The following is an 18,543-nucleotide window of genomic DNA, read 5'->3' on the forward strand; positions in this document are numbered from 1 at the left end:
TCATAGTTGTTTCAAATTCCCAGTCTGATAGTTCCAACGTCCCTGCTATGTTTAGTTCTGATACTTTGTGTCTTCAAATTATATTTTTGCCTTTTGGTATGCCTTGAGTTTTTCATAATGGCTGGATATGATGTACTGGTTAAAAGATAGTGTGTAAACAGGTATTTAGTAATGTAGTGGTAAGGTGTAGGGGGAGAGGAGATGTTCTATAGTTGTATGATTTGGTCTCTGTCTCTTAATGAGTCTATGCCCTGGACTGTGAACTTCATAAGGGATTCTTAGTCCACCTGCCAAACCCCTCTTAGGTGGGTCAGGTTAATAGAGTGAGCTGGAGTTGGGTATTTTTATTCCCCTATGTGGAAGCCTAGAATTGGCTAGAGTTGGGTATTTCTCTTCCCCCAGGTCTGTGGGCTCTGATAGAACCCCAGTGGGTTAAGCGTGGTTAAACAGATTCTCCTGAGGGCAGACTTTGTTAAGAACAGAGTACTCTGGTGTATTTGAAAATGTTTTCTTTTTCCCTCCCCCTGTTGGAGGCAGAGAGGATTTTTCTCTGAAATTTATTATGAAAACCTAGTTGAGATCCTGGAATTAAAACTCAAAAATAGAGGATCCCACCCAATTCCCTATGATTGGATCCCCCTAGAGCTTTTAACAGTTAGACTTGTCCTTTCCAGACCTCTAGCAATTTATCAATTATAGTTCAGGTTTTCTTACCCCGGCCCTGTGTTTTACAGAGGTTTCCTCTCTTGAGTCTCTGCTCTGGTAAGCCAAGACTCCTTTTATTTACCTACTGGTCTCTCCAGTCTTGAGGATAGCAGTTTGTCTTGCATCTTGACCTCTCTGAGTAATCTAAGAGGAGTTGTTAATTTTGTAGTCTGTTCAGCTTCTTACTTGTTAGGATGGAGTGGTGACTTCCAAGCTTCTTACCTGTGAAACTGGAAACTGGAAGTCTATTTTTTCAATATGTAAACTGTTAAATACTTTTTAAGGTAGATATGACCTCATCAGTGCTATAAATTTCGTACCATCAGGTGAATAAAAGATGGCATAATTCCATTATTTCCAGTTTGCTTATATTTCTTTTTTGCTTTCTTTTTAGGTTAATACAATATGTTGGAATGACACTGGAGAATATATTTTATCTGGCTCAGATGACACCAAGTTAGTAATTAGTAATCCTTACAGCAGAAAGGTAAAGTGGTTAAAAAATATATATATATAACTTAATGAGAGAAAAAGGAAACTAGAAGTGAAATTATAAATAATGATGGAATGGACATTTGCCCATTATTTTGTTAAACTTAATTGTATAATTTATAAGTTATTACACACACATAGGTCCATTGGTTTCCTTAGGGATTAATTTAGCCTTAAACTCCAGAAAATTGAAATATGCTTCATTTTATCTAAGTGAATAATAATAGCTACAAGTGACATTATCTCAATAACATTGTTTGGGGTAGGGGGGAAGACAATGTGCCACGTATAAAGTATGAGTTAACTGAGAAAATTACCTCTGTCTATAACCTTAATATATTAACATTCTAAAAAGTTATTTGTTCTAATGGTAAGAGTAGTGTGGACAAAGCTGCCAAGCATAGTCATTGTTAATTTTCTTATTTTCTTAAGAATTTGAAATTTAGTCTTTTAGAAAATTTAGTTGCGTTTAAAACATTTTTAGACATGGCAGTGAAGTGACTACCATGTGACAATCTTTTGAGGTACAGAGAAAATTAAAAATGGTGTTTAGTAAACAAAAAATTATCATAAGCTAATAAAACTCCTCACCAGAAGGTCAAGAAATACCTAAGAATTAAATAATTTTCTCTTTGGTAACTTTAATTACTGCTTCCGATAAGTGTTTATTATATCTACTGAATGTTCAGTGTATAAGAATGGTTACAGGAAAATTTAGCTACTGAATGGTAAAGCTATAAACAGCTGACTGTAATAAAAAGAAAATGTGTGACATCCTTTACATTTGATCTTGCAATTACAAAGGGAAACCTATTATAGAAATATGACTAAATAGTTATTTTAAAATTTGTAAGATCTGAAGCATTCAAAGGATCATTTAAAGTCTCATTTAAGAATAGGAATATTTCCTAGCTACCTCGCAATTCAAACGATACATTTTTCTGTCCTGATTGTGTTAGATTTCCTATATCTTAAGTCTTTTAACATGTATTTTAATAATAATTCCAAAAATGTATCTTTAAAAGAACTTTTTTTTTTTTTTGCTGTAGTAGCAACTGTATATTGGTGGTTGTGTTAGTCAGGGCCCAGTCAGAAAAACCACACAATAATTCCAACAGGGAAAGTTTAATGTAAAGAAATACTACCTATAACAGGAGATTGAAGTAGTAAGGGCTTGGTTACTAAAAAGTAAAGAGGACTCTAAAACACAAAAATAACAGGTATAATAATGAGCTGCCACTGAACCTAGGACGGAGAGCCCCCCCCTCCCCCCAGTGCTGAGATCTAGACCTTATTGAAGAGGGTATGCCCTGGCTCACTGGATGGTGGAGAAGTCTCAGTGATGACCAGTGATTCTATGCTAGTGGAACTTGCCAGGCATCTCCTTCTGGAAGAACTTGCTGAAACACCTCTCTCTAGGGAGTAGGGAACGGATGTTTAAGGGAAGGTATCTCATGAAAGGTAGTATGCTACAGAATGTTCCAGGACATGGGGAGATGGTGATGCAGGAGAAGCTGCTGGGTGTTGCACCATTCATTCCGTAGGTGGGTCCTGAAGAAGCTGGCTGCCCCACAGAACCCCGATGCTGTGCTGCTGGAGAAGCTGCCCACACTGGAAGTCCCTAGCATGAAGAACCTGTGAAGCTTTGAGCAGGATCCTGCTGAGGAAGCACATCAGAAATAGGAAGCAAACTCCTTTGTTTTGTATTATACTTCCAGTGCCAGTAAATTTTTGCACTGGCAAAGTTTAACATTATGCTGACTGGCAAAGGAAAAATATTTAAAGGAACCAGTTCCATTGCCTAATCTGTAAAAGTGAAGGGTAATTTTGGAGCTGAGAGGAAATGATTTGATAAGTGGCACAGTAGTTGTACTTCTGTTTACTTTTTGGTACTACTATAATATGAGATGTAATTAATATTTAGGTCTTTGAAGAACAATTCCATAAAAATTTTTAATTACATTATGATTAGTATAATATAATGGTCTATATAGATTTATATGTTGGTTTTCTCTTTTTTTTTTTCTGCAAGACCCATAACTTGAGAATATATGTTGGTTTTCTACCATCCTGGCCAAGTTATTTAAACTTTCCTCAGCCGTTTTGTTCATATATTAAGAGAGTCATAATCTGTAAAGTCCTTTCTAATATTAATATTTTATATTTATGTTTCTTTCTACCTTTAAAAGAATTTTTTGTTTATTCACTTAGGTTGTATAATGATGTATAAATGATCCTGGCTGGTTGTTTGAAGTTGGACCTTACTGATTATAATTTATTTTTAGGCTCACAGAATCTAATCTTCAGCCAAGTAGTTTAAGAAACTAAATTTTATCAGTTTACAAGCATTGGCTATGTTGTAGTGAAATGCTTTATGATATCCAATTCAGTAGACTTGGGATATCATACTTAATTTTAATTAGAATTATGTTTTGATTTTCATTGGCTCTTAGCTTCTGAGTTCATATGTAGAGAAAGTATACAAATATTTTTATATCAGTGATATTGTAGTAGCTTGATAGACCAAAGTCTTGTTTAAAATTTCCAGTATTATAGAATCAACTGTTCATATATTTCTCATTTTTCCACATTTAAATAGTTAAGATATTTAAATAAGTGTTTGTTGCCCATCAGCCAAAAAAATTCATATTGTTCATATTGAGGCTGTCTTTGATTAGTAGGTTATAATTTTGTTTCAGTGATATTTTACTTACTTGCCCTGGCTTAGCAAAGGGAAAGCTTAATGTTTTCAAATCCTACTTTTCTTAGGTCAGCAATTACTAGGACAACCCTTTTCTTATAATAGAGAAAATTTCCTGAAATAATGTATATGTAGAATGCTTTTTAATCATCACTGTCGGAATTTTAACTCTTAACATTATACCAAACAATCATCTGGGTACCAAAGGAGTGATTTGTAAAAGCTCTGTTTCTCCTTTATTTGTTTATTGTTGAAGAAATAACAGTTACTTTGATGCATGATTTCCAGTAGAATATGTATATTCGTGAGAATGATAACTTCCTCATTTCCAGCTTGAGAAATTAATCAGATTTCACTTTTAAAGATTGTAATTATAGTAAGGCTTTATCTTTTTCACATAGTGGTTTTAATAGATCCAAATTTGGTATGATATAGGACTTTTTTTGAATTTTAAAACAGTGATGATTATTTATTATATAGGAAAGTAAATTTTTTGATCCTGAGTCAGGTATTACCTGTTCTTACACTTTGACTATTTTTAGATTATATGAGTTCATGGGAAAATTATTGCAAATAAGAGTTTTGAAACATTTATTTTTTAATAGATTTAAGAGACTGGGGATATTCCTTATTACTACAACTATATTTTAACTATATGTAGCATAGGGACTCTCCATAATACATTGGGACCCTCAAAGGGCTACCCCTTCAGGATATAGATGAAAAAGATGGAAGTTAGCCCTGAGATGGCCTTACAGCATCTTCTGTAAAAGAAATTTGCAATGTACAGTGTATATAAGACTTTTCTTGATTTGACTTTAACCAGTTACTTGTAGTCCTCAGAGCTTAAAATGTTTCCTTTACTGTATGCTTTTGCTTGTTTTCGTCTCTCTTTGTGAGATCTCCTACTTTCCCATGTACCTCTCATCTACTTGGTAAATTTAAAATTCACCCTTCAAGTCTCAGCTCTTTTTTTGTGTTATTTCTCTAGCTTTCCTTGACGCATGTAGCTATTCCTTCTTCTATAGTCTTGTACTTTGTGTATAACTGTATTATTATATTAATATTATATTTGTTTGCATGTACTTAGACTATAACTTCTTTGAGACAATGACAATTTCTTTTTTCTTTTTGTATCCTCAGCACTTAGCAAATTTATATTTACCTGTCATATGGTTGGTGCCCAATAAATCTTAGTAAAAGAAAAGTGCAGATTTGTATTCTCAGTACCTTAGACAGGGTTGTAAGTCAGATTGGGAGAGGGGTGATTTTAACCAAGGTGTTGAAAAACCACTTTCTACTATCTGGATGCTTTTGGACCAAGCTTCAAGTTTTTTTTTTTTTTGAGACAGAGTCTCACTCTGTTGCCCGGGCTAGAGTGAGTGCTGTGGTGTCAGCCCAGCTCACAGCAAACCTCAGACTCCTGGGCTTAAGGGATCCTACTGCCTCAGCCTCCCGAGTAGCTGGGACTACAGGCATGCGCCACCATGCCTGGCTAATTTTTTCTGTATATATTTTTAGTTGTCCAGATAATTTATTTCTATTTTTAGTAGAGACAGGGTCTCGCTCAGGCTGGTCTCGAACTCCTGACCTCGAGCAATCCACCCGCCTCGGCCTCCCAGAGTGCTAGGAGTACAGGCATGAGCCACCGCGCCCGGCCTGAGCTTTAAGTTTTGAAACGGTCATATATGACATGATGAAGGAGGAAGGAGATACCTGCTTGGCCAGCTATTTAGCCAAAATAACCTGGTGATCAGCAGAGTAATAGATGTTATAACCAGACTACCTTCACATTTAGTAACCACTGCAGTTATCAGTATATTATTTTCATCTCAGATTAAGTTATTCTACCAACTTCTACCTCTCTGGGACATTATCCTTAGATTTTTTTTCTGAATAACTATCAAAATGCATTGATCCAAGGAAAGCACAACTAAGCAAATAACTCTAGCTATCAGAAATTAGAACTGTTCCAAGTGTAGGTATATTTGTTATCAGCCTTATTGCTGTTTACCTACAGTAGCATACATACCTGTATTGGCTGTATAGATTCAGTTTCAACAATTAAAAAGCAAATTCTAAACTTCATTGAAATTATTAACTATATACACACATGGATACTTGTTTTTCCAACAATATCTGTTAATAAATTAGAGAGTGGTACAAAATGAAGTTCAAATGGTAGGCAGGGATTGTTCTATAAAATCTGGATTTAGTCAAAAAGCCACACATTAGGATCTATTAATAGAAAGCCACAGGTTCCCCACCCCTGAGAGGCTATATGAAGGAGTTTACATTTTAGTGTAATTGAAATGGGCAGTCACTGGAGGGTTTTTAACATGCAAATGATACGATTTTCATTTTTGAAAGATAGCTCTGGCTGCTATTGGGAGAGTAGAGTTTGAACAGGACTGAAAGTAGGAGATAGGAGGCCGTTGAAATAATCCAGGTAAGAGATGATGATGGCTCAGGCAAAGATAATATCCTTGGAGGTGGCGAGAAGTAATTTGAGATGTATTTTGGCATGACTTCACTGGTATATTTGATGTTGTGGATGAAGGAAAGAAAAATGAAAGCTGATTCCTTAGTTTTTGGCTTGATCAGCTGTCTGGGTAGATACTGACGCCACTGAGATGGGGAGCACTGGAACGAAGGAAGTTTGGAGGGGGCATCTGAAATCTATAGATGTGTTCCAAAGTAAGGGGCTCCCAATGTTCTACTCCCTGAATCTCAATTAGTTTAATAAAGGAATCCTCTTCAGTTTATCAGTGGCAAATGAAGCAGGGAGGTTCCTGCTTTTGTTTCTCAAGTTACATATAAACCTGTTAAATAGAGGTAAATCACAAATTGTTAAGAGTTTGTGACTGTGACTAATGCTAAAAATGTGACTAATTCAAAGCAGAAGACCTGTCGACTAAGAAATTAATGGCTGTAAGTAGTGACCTACATGTAGTTAGCCAGTTGATAAACCATCCTAAAATACCTGACAGGGTTAAAGGCCATTACATTTATCTTGTTTAAAGGCTTTACGTTAATTATATGTTTCATAATGTTGACATGTCAGGCTAGTTGTTTTATGGAATGTCTCTCAGTTTGGATTTGTCTGACTGTTTCTTCATGAGTAGATTAAGATTAAGCATTTTTGGTAAAAGTTCTCAACAAGTAACATTGTGGTACCTGATGTAGTTTGTCCTTTTATTGGTGATATTAAGTTTGATGCCTCCATAGTTACCGTTTGTAACTATTAATAATAATAAGCTTTTAGGTGGTATGTTGAGACTGTGTGAATATTCTCTTTCCTAACAGCCTTTCATCCAGTGGCTTTCATATTAATTGATGATTTCTGTTTGAATCAGTTGTAATAATGTAGTTACAAAACAGTGATTTTTAAATTATCATTTGTCTACATTTACTAAATTACATTCTTCTGTAAATAAGAGCATTTCTTCTGTCCCTACCACCTTTCTAAAAAAAACTATGGGCTTATTTTTAATTATAATCTATCACTGATATTCTTTTTTATGCTCAGATTGTCCCGGATTTGTTTTGTGGACATTTTAAACCAACTTTTTGTCTGTGCTTTGACATATTCCTATTTTTTTTTTAATCACTTTTTAAAAGCACGACAGATATTCCCTATTCACCTTCAGTCTGTATATCCATTATGGGAAGGTACTGTAGTTTATTCAACCAGTCTCCTGTGTTTTGCTATTATAACTCAGTAAATAACCTTGTATGTATTTTTTTGTGTGTTGTTTAGGGTATGTCTTAAGGGTGAATTCCTGGATATAGACTTACCTGATCAAAGGGTAAACACAGATGTAGTTTTTTGCTGTCACAGTAATTCTGGTCTTTTAAATACAATTAAAGAATTGGATGTTGGACTTGGGCTGTATCCTTATAGCATTTCATTACTTTGATTTTGTGTCATTAAAATTCAGTTTATTTTTGTTTCTTTATCCTCAAAGGGAATAATTTAATCATCTAGCAATTTCAAAAGTCAAAGTAGTCCTTATTTCCTGAGACTTTATGAGTGAGTCAGATAAACCAATTAGGTAGAAATACGCATATTTGATTTTCATGGCACTATTCCAATTGATAATACTCTATCTTATTCACATTGCAGAGGGAACAAAATGAAAATATGTGAGATTCTTATTTTTTTCTGATTGTAATAGTTTGGAATCAAATGATAATCTTTCACTGAGATGAGAATGTTAATGAGGATTTATTAGTGGCTATGGTTATATTAAATATGAATATTTCTTTGTAGAAAATAATAAATTACCATGAACTGCTTTCTCCATGTGTTTTAGGTTTTGACAACAATTCGTTCAGGGCACCGAGCAAATATATTTAGTGCAAAGTTCCTACCATGCACAAATGATAAGCAGATTGTATCCTGCTCTGGAGATGGAGTAATATTTTATACCAATGTTGAGCAAGATGCAGAAACCAACAGACAATGCCAATTTACGTGCCATTATGGAACTACCTATGAGGTATGATAGTATTATGATTGCATATCTATGTATGTATGTTTTTATATGAGTGCATGCATGTGTAGATGTGTATATGTATATATGTAGATTTGTATATACACATTCATGCATAGACATTGACAAAATATCTAGATGTCAGCATAACATTTGAGAAAATGTATCTTGATAGGCTTGTGATAAATTTAAGAAATAAGATACAAGTATTATAAGATGGGTTTATAATTGCTTGAGCAACTACACTCCAAACAAACAGATATCAACCTTTAAAAAATACCTGTGTTTTTCTGCTACATGGCTCTGTACTAGGCTTTACCCTTTTAAACACTTTTATCACTGGCTTACATAAAGTCCTTGCTAACATGCTTATCCTATTTTCTTATGTCAAAGGAACACTAGTATACTAGACAAGAGAATCCACTTCCTGAAGGATATTAATGAGCTTAAGACCTGAGCTGAATTGAATGAGGTGGAATAAATTTAAGACTCAATTATGCTGCTTTATTTGGTTCAGAAAAATTACTTGCACTACAAACTGCTCTTTTAAAATACTTGCATAAAAAAAAATACTTGCATGGCATTTCTTCATATCAAATTATTGATTAGTTTCCTATTATTTATGTTAACCTGGTATATTTTTTCTCATCATTCAAATTCCAGTTTTTTTGTATCCTCGTGTTTTGGTGTTTGGATTTTGTTTTCTTATTCATTCTCACAAATTTGGGTTTTTTACTGGAGATTTCATTCTGTTTTTATTTATTATGAGTACTGATATATTTGGATATATTTATACATCTTATCCTGTGTTTTCTACTTAAAAAAAAATTTCCAACATTTTTCTATTAATCCCCTCTCCTTTTTTACGCACTTTTTCGGTTGCCTGAGTGTTTTGCTTTTTGTCCATTTTGTTTCTGATACTTGCTTGGAAGATAGACATTCGCATCTGTGATTCTAAAGGTTACTCCAGCTGGTTTCACAAGAATATTTAACAAAGTCTAAAATCAATAAATATCTTTACCCTTCTCCTGAATAAACAACCTTAGAATATCCCTTGTTTAATTTTATATGATTATATTGTTCAGAATTTAGTTATCTTGTTTTCTCTCATGAATTGTATATTATCATTATTTCGCTAGTCAGTGTTTGTTTAGATTTATCTACATGTTTACTAATACCTTTGGCTCGTCATTTCTTCTTTCATCACAGATTTTCCATGTGGGGTCATTTTATACCTAAAGTACATCCTTTAGTAGTTCCTTTACTGAGAGTTTGTTGATAGAAAACAGTTTTAGTTTCCCTTTCCCTTTTTCCCTTTTTCCCTTTCCCTTTCCTTTCTTTTCCTTTCCTCAAACGTAATTTTGCTGGGCATAGACTTTGTTTGATAGTTATTCTATTTCAGATGATATTCTGTTGTATTCTGACTTCCATATCAGTCTCATTGTGGTTTCTCTATAGGTAATCTCTTTTTCTTGACTACTTTTAATTCTGTTTTTCTTTGCTAGGTCTTTTTCTTCTAACTTTCTTTTGTCACAGCAGTGTATCTAGATGTGGATTTCTTTTTTATTTTCCATACTTGGGATTTATTGATGTGTTTGATGAGAGCAATTGGCATCTTGAAAAATGTGGGAAATTTGTAGTTAATAGGTCTTTGGTTTACCTCTTAAGTATTCTCTCCGTTTTTTTTTTTTTTTCTGGATTTCTGATTAGATGTGTATTGGACTTTCTTATGCCATCCAACATTAAAATTTTAAAATATTGAAGTATAAAACCCATAGGATAAGTACGTAAATCCTAAATATATAGTTAATTGAATGATCACAAAGCAAATCTATTCATGTAACTACCACCTAGCAACGTAAAACATTATCCCAGAAGCACTCTTATCCTGACTTCTATTATAACACCCTAGATTTTTCAGTTTTTTTCTAACACGCCTGTTTTTCTGGCTTTTGAACAGTATATAAATGGAAACATAGTTTATGGGCTTTTGATTGTTTATTATTGTTTTTTTTTAATCTGGCTTCTTTTGCTGAGCAAAATCTTATATTTGTGAAATTCATCCATTTTGCATATAACTATAATTTGCTCATTTTTATTGTTGTATAGTATTCCATTGTATGAATCTACCACAATTGATTTATCTGTTCTACTGATAATGGAAGTTTGGATAACATTCCTTTAAATGTATTTCAGTACACAGATGCACACATTTCTTTGAGTATATACTTAGATGTAAAATTGCTGGGTCATTGAATATATATTTTATTATTTTAGGTACAATGCCAAATAGTTTTCCAAAGTGGTAGTAGCAACTTACATTCCTGCCAACAGCATATAAAAGTTACTGTTGCTCCTCATTTTTGCCAGCAATCGGTACAGTAATCTCTTTATTTTGGTGAATATATAGTGTCATCTTAATATGGTTTCCATTTGCCTTTCCCTGGTGATACTGCTGAGGCTGAGCATCTCTTCATGAGTGTATTGGTTATTTTGGTAAACTCTTTTGTGAAATGTGTATTCAAATCTTTTGCCTATTTTTTTCTGTTGGATTATCTGTTTTATTTTATTATTACTATTGATTTGTAGGAGTTCCTCATATTTTCTGCATATGAGCCTATCTTTTCCCATTCTGTGGTTTTTCACACTGTACATGGCATCTTTTTTTTTTTTTTTTTTTTTTTTGAGACAAGAGTCTTGCTCTGTTGCCCCGGGTAGAGCAGTGATGTCATCATAGCTCACAGCAACCTCAAACTCCTGAGCTCAAGCAATCTTCCTGCCTCAGCCCCCGGAGTAGCTGGGACTACAGGTGTACGTCACCACGCCCAGCTATAAATGGTGTCTTTTGATGAACAAAAGTGCTTGATGTTTTCTCATATATTGATCTTTTTCTTATGCTTAGTGCTTTTTGCATCCTGGTCAAGAAATCTTTTCCGTCCCAAAGTTATGAAGGTTTTCTTCTGTTTTCTCTTTTGGAAATTTCACTGTTTTGTCTTTAGAATTTAGATCTATAATCTACCTGGATTTGATTTTTGTTATATTATGACAAAAGAATCAACTTTGGTTTTTTCCCATATAATTTTTTGTATTAACATAATTTATTTCTTGAAAAATTAAAATCCAAAACAGCCCGGTGCGGTGGCTCACGCCTGTAATCCTAGCACTCTGGGAGGCTGAGGTGGGAGGATCATTTGAGCTCAGGAGTTCAAGACCAGGCTGAGCAAGAGCGAGAGCCTGTCTCTACTAAAAAATAGAAAGAAATTAACCGGACAACTAAAAATATAGAAAAAATTAGCCGGGCATGGTGGTGCATGCCTGTAGTTCCAGCTACTCGGGAGGCTGAGGCAGGAGGATCGCTTGAGCCCAGGAGTTTGAGGTTGCTGTGAGCTAGGCTGACGCCACGGCACTCACTCTAGCCCTGGCAACAAAGTGAGACTCTGTCTCAAAAAAAAAAAAAAATCCAAAACAGCACACAAGCAAAAGAGGCATTGTGTGGAAGGACATTTTAACCCTATAGATACATTGACCAAAGATGTTTTTTACTGAATGCATGTAAACACTTTGATCAACATAGAATTTTTTTAACTGACACTATTCTATTGAATGACAATGACTCTCTTCCTCTCACCCCAGCCCCTGACAACCACCATTCTACTTTCTGTTCCTAAGAGTTTGACTATTTTAGATACCTCATTTGAGTGGAATCATGCAGTATTTGCCTTTTTGTGACTGCCTTGTTTCACTTAGCATAATGTCCTCAAGGTTCATCTATGTTGTAGCATATGTCAGAATTTCCTTTCTTAGACAAAAGAATATTCCATTGTATATATAGACCACATTTCTTTATTCATCTGATGGTGGATATTTAGGTTGCTTCTACTCCTTGGCTATTGTGAATAATGTTGCAGTGAACATGGGTGTGCAAATATGTCTTTGAGATCCTGTTTTCTGTTATTTTGGATATTTACCCAGAAGTGGGATTGCTGGGTCATATGGTAATTCCATTTTTAACTTTTTGAGGACCCTCCATACTATTTTCTATAGCAGCTGCACCATTTTACATTCTCACCAACAGTACACAAAGGTATTTTTTTTTTTTTTTGAGACAGAGTCTTGCTCTGTTGCCTGGGCTAGAGTTCCGTGGCATCAGCCCAGCTCACAGCAACCTCAAACTCCTGGGCTGAAGCAATCCTTCTGCCTTAGCCTCCTGAGTAGCTGGGACTACAGGCATGCGCCACCATGCTCGGCTAATCTTTTCCATATATATTTTTAGCTGTCCAGATAATTTCTTTCTACTTTTAGTAGAGACGGGGTCTCGCTCTTGGTCAGACTGGTCTCGAACTCCTGACCTCAAGGGATCCTCCCGCCTCGGCCTCCCAGAGTGCTAGGATTACAGGCATGAGCCCCTGTGCCCAGCCCACAAAGGTATTGATTTCTCCATTTCCTTGCCAGCACTAGTTATTATCTATTATTTTGTTAGTTGCTATCCTAGTAGACAGGAAGTGATATTTCATTATAGTTGTGATTTGCATTTCCCTGAAGTTTGGTGATGTTGAGCTTCTTTTTGTGTGCTTCTTGGAATTTGTATATCTTCACTGGATAAATGTCTATTCCAAGCCTTTTTTTTGTTTTTTTTTTTTTTTTGACACAGGGTCATAGTCAGTTGTCTGGGCTAGAATACAGTGGCATCATCACAGCTCACTGCAACCTCAAACTTCTGGGCTCAAATGATCCTCCTGCCTCAGCCTCCTGAGTAGCTGGGGCTACAGTCACCACACCGAGCTAATTTTGAAATTTTTTGTAGGGTCTCACTATGTTGCTGAGGCTGGTCTTGAACTCCTGGCCTAAAGTGATCCTCCTGTCTCAGCCTGCCAAAGTGCTGGGATTATAGGCATGAGTCACTGCACCCAGCCTTTTGCCTATTTTTTAATTGTATTGTTTTGTTGTTGTTGAATTGTAGGATTTCATTATATATTCTGAATATTAACCCCTAATCAGATATATGGTTTGCAAACATTTTCCCCCATTTTGTAGAGTGCTTTTTTATGCTAAGTTTGATGTAGTTCCATTTGCCTATTTTTGCATTTATGACCTGTGTTTTTGGTATTATAGTCAACAAATCATTGTGAAATTCAATGTGATGAAGTTTTCCCTTATGTTTTTTTCTAGGACGTTTATACTTTCAGGTTTTATGTTTAGGTCTTTAATCCATTTTGAGTTAATTTTTGTACATGATGTAAGGTAAGGGCCCAGCTTCATTCTTTTGGATTTAAATACCAGTTTTCCTAGCAGTATTTGTTGAGAAGACTATTCTTTTCCCATTGTGTATTCTTGATGCCTTTGTCGAGGATCATTTGAATAACTACATACTACCATGTGTACCATTTATACTTCAGGTAGTTACTGTAAGAGAAAGAGTTACTGTTGCCATTTTGTTAATTGTTCTCTGCATATTTTATAGTTATTTTATTCCTCATTTCCTCTTTTGCTGCCTTTCCTTGTGTTATGGTGATGTTTTGGTAATGACATGCTTAGATTTTCTTTCTTTTACTTATTTATTTCTGTGTGTGTGCATCTTCTATAGGTTTTTTATTTCTGGTTATCATGGGGATTACATAAAACAATCTATTTTAATTACTAATAATTTAACTTTAATGATATACCAAAACTATTCCTTTATATCCTCCCCGCATGTTATATTGTCAGTGTCACAAATCACATCTTTTTATTTTTGCATACATCAACATAGTTTTATAGGTATAATTATTTTTTATGCTTTTATTTTTTAATTGCTATATCTGAATTAATAGTATTTTATGAACCATCATTGTAGTATTATAGGATTCTGTATTTGTCTACATATTTACTTTATCAGAGCACTTTAATATTTTTGTATGCTTTTGTGTTGCTCTCTAGCATTCTTTCATTTCAACTTGAAAGACTCCTCTTAATCCATTCTTATAAGTCAGGTCTATTTGTGACGAACTCACCCATCTTTTGTTCATCTTGAAAGATCTTTAATTCTCCATAATTTTTGAAGGACAGTTTTGGTGGATATAGTATTCTTGGTTGTCAGGGTTTTTTTGTTTGTTTGTTTTTGTTTTTGTTTTTTTTGTTTTGTTTTTTTTCCTTTCCTTATAACATCCTACTCTCTTTTGGCCTATTGTATTTCTAATGAGAAAATTGCTGATCATGTTTTGAGAGCTTCCTGGCACATGATCAGTCATTTTGTTTTGCTGCTTTCAAGATTTTTTCTTTGACTTTTGACAGTTGGATTATAATGTATCTCGGTATGGGCTTCTTTGGGCTCATTATACTTGGAGCCTGTTGAACTTTTTAAATTTGGGTGTCCATTTCCATCATCAGATTTGGGAAGAATTTGGCCGTTTTTTCAAGTACGCTCTTTACTCCATTGTTTCTTTTCTCCTTCTGGAACTTCCATAATGTATATATTGTTCTGCTTGATGATGCCCCATAAATTTCTTAGGAGACTAGAAATTTATGAAAATAAATTCCAAAATGTATTCTTACAATTGCAAGTTTGTACCCCTTGAGGCACATCTTCCCATGTCCCTTACCACTTGGCCCCTGGTAACCACCTTTCTACTTGTTTCTATGAGTTTAACTTTATTGTAGACTCCACATATAAGCAAGAGCATTCAGTGTTTGTCTGTGTCTGGCTTATTTAACTTAGCATAATGTTTTCCAGGTTCATCCATGTCACAAATGGTAGGATTTCCTTCTTTTAAGACTGAATAATATTCCTGTGTTATTTTTTATGTGTATATGTATATGTCTGTATATACACACTCCACATTTTCTTTATCCATTCATCAGTGGACACTCAGGTGGTTTACATATGTTGACTATTATAGATAATGCTACAGTGAACTTGGGAGTGCAAATATCTTTTTGAGATAGTGATTTCATTTCATTTGAATAGATACCCATTAGTGGGATAGCTGGATCCTATGGTCTGTTTTAAAATTTTTGAGAAATCTCCCTACTATTTTCCATAATGGCTACCAATTTATATTCCTGTCAACAGTGTATAAAAATTTTCTTTTCTCCACAACACTTGTTCTCTTTTTAATAGTAGTCATCCTAACAGATATGAGGTGATATTCCATTGTAGTTTTGATTTGCATTTCTCTGATGATTAGTGATGTTGAGTGCCTTTTCATATACATGTAATTTGTTTGTCATCTGTATATCTTCTCTGGAAACATATCTATTTAAGTCTTTTGCCCATTTTATAATCGGTTTTTTTCTTTTTTTTGCTATTGAGTTTTACCAGTTCCTTACATATTTTGAATATTAATCCCTTGTCTCATATATAGTTTGCATATATTTTCTACCATTTCCTGGGTTGGCTTTTCAGTTTGTTTATTGTTTTGTTTTGTTTTGTTTTGTTTTTTCTGTGCAGAGTTTGATGTAGTCCCATTAGTCTGTTTTTGTTTTTGTTGCTTGTGCTTTTGGTGTCTTATCTAAAAAATCATCTCCAAGTCCAGTATCATGGTGCTTTTCCCCTATGTTTTCTTCTAGGAGTTTTATGGTTGAAGGTCTTTTGTTTAACTCTTTAAACCATTTTGAACTGAATTTTCTGTGTGGTGTAAAATAAGGATTTAATTTTATTTTTCTGCACATGAATACTCTGTTTTCCTAACACCGTTCATTGAAGAGACTGTCCTTTCCCCATGTGTGTTCTTGGCAGCTTTGTCAAAAATTGATTTACTGATGTGTGGTTTTATTTGGAGGCTTTCTGTTTTGTTCTATTGGACTATGTATCTGTTTGTATGCCAGTACTATAGTGTTTTGATTATTGTAGCTTTGTAAAATCATCTGAAATCAGGAAGAGTAATATCTCCAGTTTTGTTCTTCTTGCTCAAGATTGCTCCATTTATTTTGTGTCTTTTGTGGCTCTGTCTGAATTTTAGGATTGTTTTTTCTATTTCTGTGAAAGATACCATTGGAATTTTGATGGGGATTTCATTTAATATATACATCCCTTTGAGTAGTATGGACATTTTGACAGTATTGAATCTTCTGATCCATGAAAATGGGGTATCTTTATATTTATTTGCATCTTCAGTTTCCTTCATCAGTGTTTCATAATTTTTATTTTTTTTTAAGCTTATTTTTTTATTTTTTATTCAGAGGATGTTGTGAGGAGGGGTATTCAGTTGCCTTATTTGTTTTTGTTGAGAAGAGTCTCACTCTGTCACCCCGGGTAGAGTGCAGTGGCATCATTGTAGCTCACTGCAATCTCCAACTCCTGGACTCAAGCAATCCTTTGGCCTCAGCCTCCTGGGTAACTGGGACTACAGGCACAAGTTGCAATGCCTGGCTGGGGTTTTTTCTTTCTTTCTTTCTTTTTGGTAGAGACAGGGTCATCTCACTCTTGCTCAGGCTAGTCTAGAACTCCTGAGCTCAAGCAATCCTCCAGCCTCAGCCTCCCAAAGTGCTAGGATTACAGGTGTGAGCCACCACACCTGGTCCATAGTTTTTAGCATACAGATCTTTTACCTCGTTGTTTACATTTATTCCTAAGTATTTTATTCTTTTTGATAATATCTTAAATGAGATGGTTTTCCTAATTTCTTTTTTTTTTTGGATAGTTTGTTGTTAGTATATAGAAACTCAACTAATTTTTTAATGTTGATTTTGTGTCCTGCAACTTTATTGAATTCATTTATTAGTTCTAGAAATTTTTTGGTGGAGTTTAGGATTTTCTATATAGAAGATCATGTCATCTACAAACAGAGGCAATTTTACTTCTTAATAACATTTTCTTGCCTAATTGCTCTGGCTAGGATATGGAAGTGGTGAGAATGGGCCTCCTTATCTTTTTCCTGATGTTAGAGGAAAAGCTTTCACCATTGAGTATTATGTTAGCTGCGGGCTTGTATGATATATGACCTTTATTGTGTTGAGGTATATTCCTTCTATACCTAATTTGTTGAGAGTATCTGTCATGAAAGGATGTTGAATTTTTGTCAGTGCTTTTTCTGCATCTATTTAGATAATCATATGATTTTTGTTTTTCATTCTGTTCATGTGTTGTATCATATTATTGATTTGCATATGTTGAATCATCTTTGCACCTCAAAGATAAATCCCACTTTTTGAATTCTGTATGGTAGTATTTTGTTGGTGATTTTTGCATCCGTATTTACTGGGTATATTGGCTTAGAATTTCAAAGAAATCAAAAAGGAAATTAGAAAATATCTTGAAACAAATGGAAATTCAGATATCAAAACTTACGGAAATGCAGCAAAAGCAGTTCTGAGGGAAGTTAATGGCAACATATGCCTATGTTAAAAAAGAAGAAAGATGTCAAACAATCTGACATCTCACCTCAAGGAATTAGAAAAAGAAGAAAGCCCAAAGTTAACAGAGGTAAGGAAGTAACAGAAAGCAAAAGTAAATGAAATAGAGACTAGAGAAATAATAGAAAAGATAATCAAAAGTAAGAATTTTTTTTTTTAAAGATAAAATTGACAAACTTTTCCTAGACTAAGAAAAAAAGAAGACTCAAATAAATAAAATCAGAAACAAAAGAGAAGACATTAGAACTGATACATAAGAGACTGCTAGGCACAATTATATGTCAACAAATTGGATAACTTAGAAGAAATGGATAACTTTCTAGAACCATACAACCTACTAAGATTGAATCATGAAGAAATAGAAAACCTGAACAGACCAATAATAAGGAGATTGAATCTATAATTAAAAATTTCCCATCAGAAACTTTTCAAAAAAAGATAGACTAATGGCCAAGAAACATATGAAAAAATACTCAACATCTCTAATCATCAAGGAAATGCAAATCAAAAACACAATGAGATATCACTTAATTCCAGTGAGAATGGCTTTTATCAAAAAGCCCACAAACAAGTGAACTATCACAAGAATGGAAAAACAAACACCACGTGTACCACACCATTAAATTGGTACTAATAGATCAACACTTATGTGCCCATATGGGAAGTGACATTCATAGGGTGTCAGGCAGGTGGGAGGGGGCAGGAGGGAATGGATAAATTCACGCCTAATGGGTGCAGTGCACACTGTCTGGGGGATCAGCACGCTTGTAGCTTGACTCGGGTGGTACAAAGGCAATTGATGTAGCCAAAGCGTTTGTA

The 18,543-nt window shown here is 34.5% G+C and overlaps 1 protein-coding gene across 6 annotated transcripts in view; it reads left to right on the forward strand.

Annotated features, from left to right (window-relative positions):
- The window catches only part of DCAF6 (DDB1 and CUL4 associated factor 6), a 125,950-nt gene that overhangs the window by 13,119 nt on the left and 94,288 nt on the right, over nt 1-18,543 (forward strand). For all 6 annotated transcript variants that reach the window (XM_045546634.1, XM_045546636.1, XM_045546637.1 and 3 more), the window contains exons 3-4: nt 1,100-1,192; nt 8,215-8,400. In XM_045546634.1, coding sequence (XP_045402590.1) covers nt 1,100-1,192; nt 8,215-8,400 — 279 coding nt within the window. The remainder of the gene's footprint in view (nt 1-1,099; nt 1,193-8,214; nt 8,401-18,543) is intronic.

Source organism: Lemur catta, chromosome 3 (assembly GCF_020740605.2).
Source record: "Lemur catta isolate mLemCat1 chromosome 3, mLemCat1.pri, whole genome shotgun sequence".
NCBI classification, from domain to species: Eukaryota; Metazoa; Chordata; class Mammalia; order Primates; family Lemuridae; genus Lemur; species Lemur catta.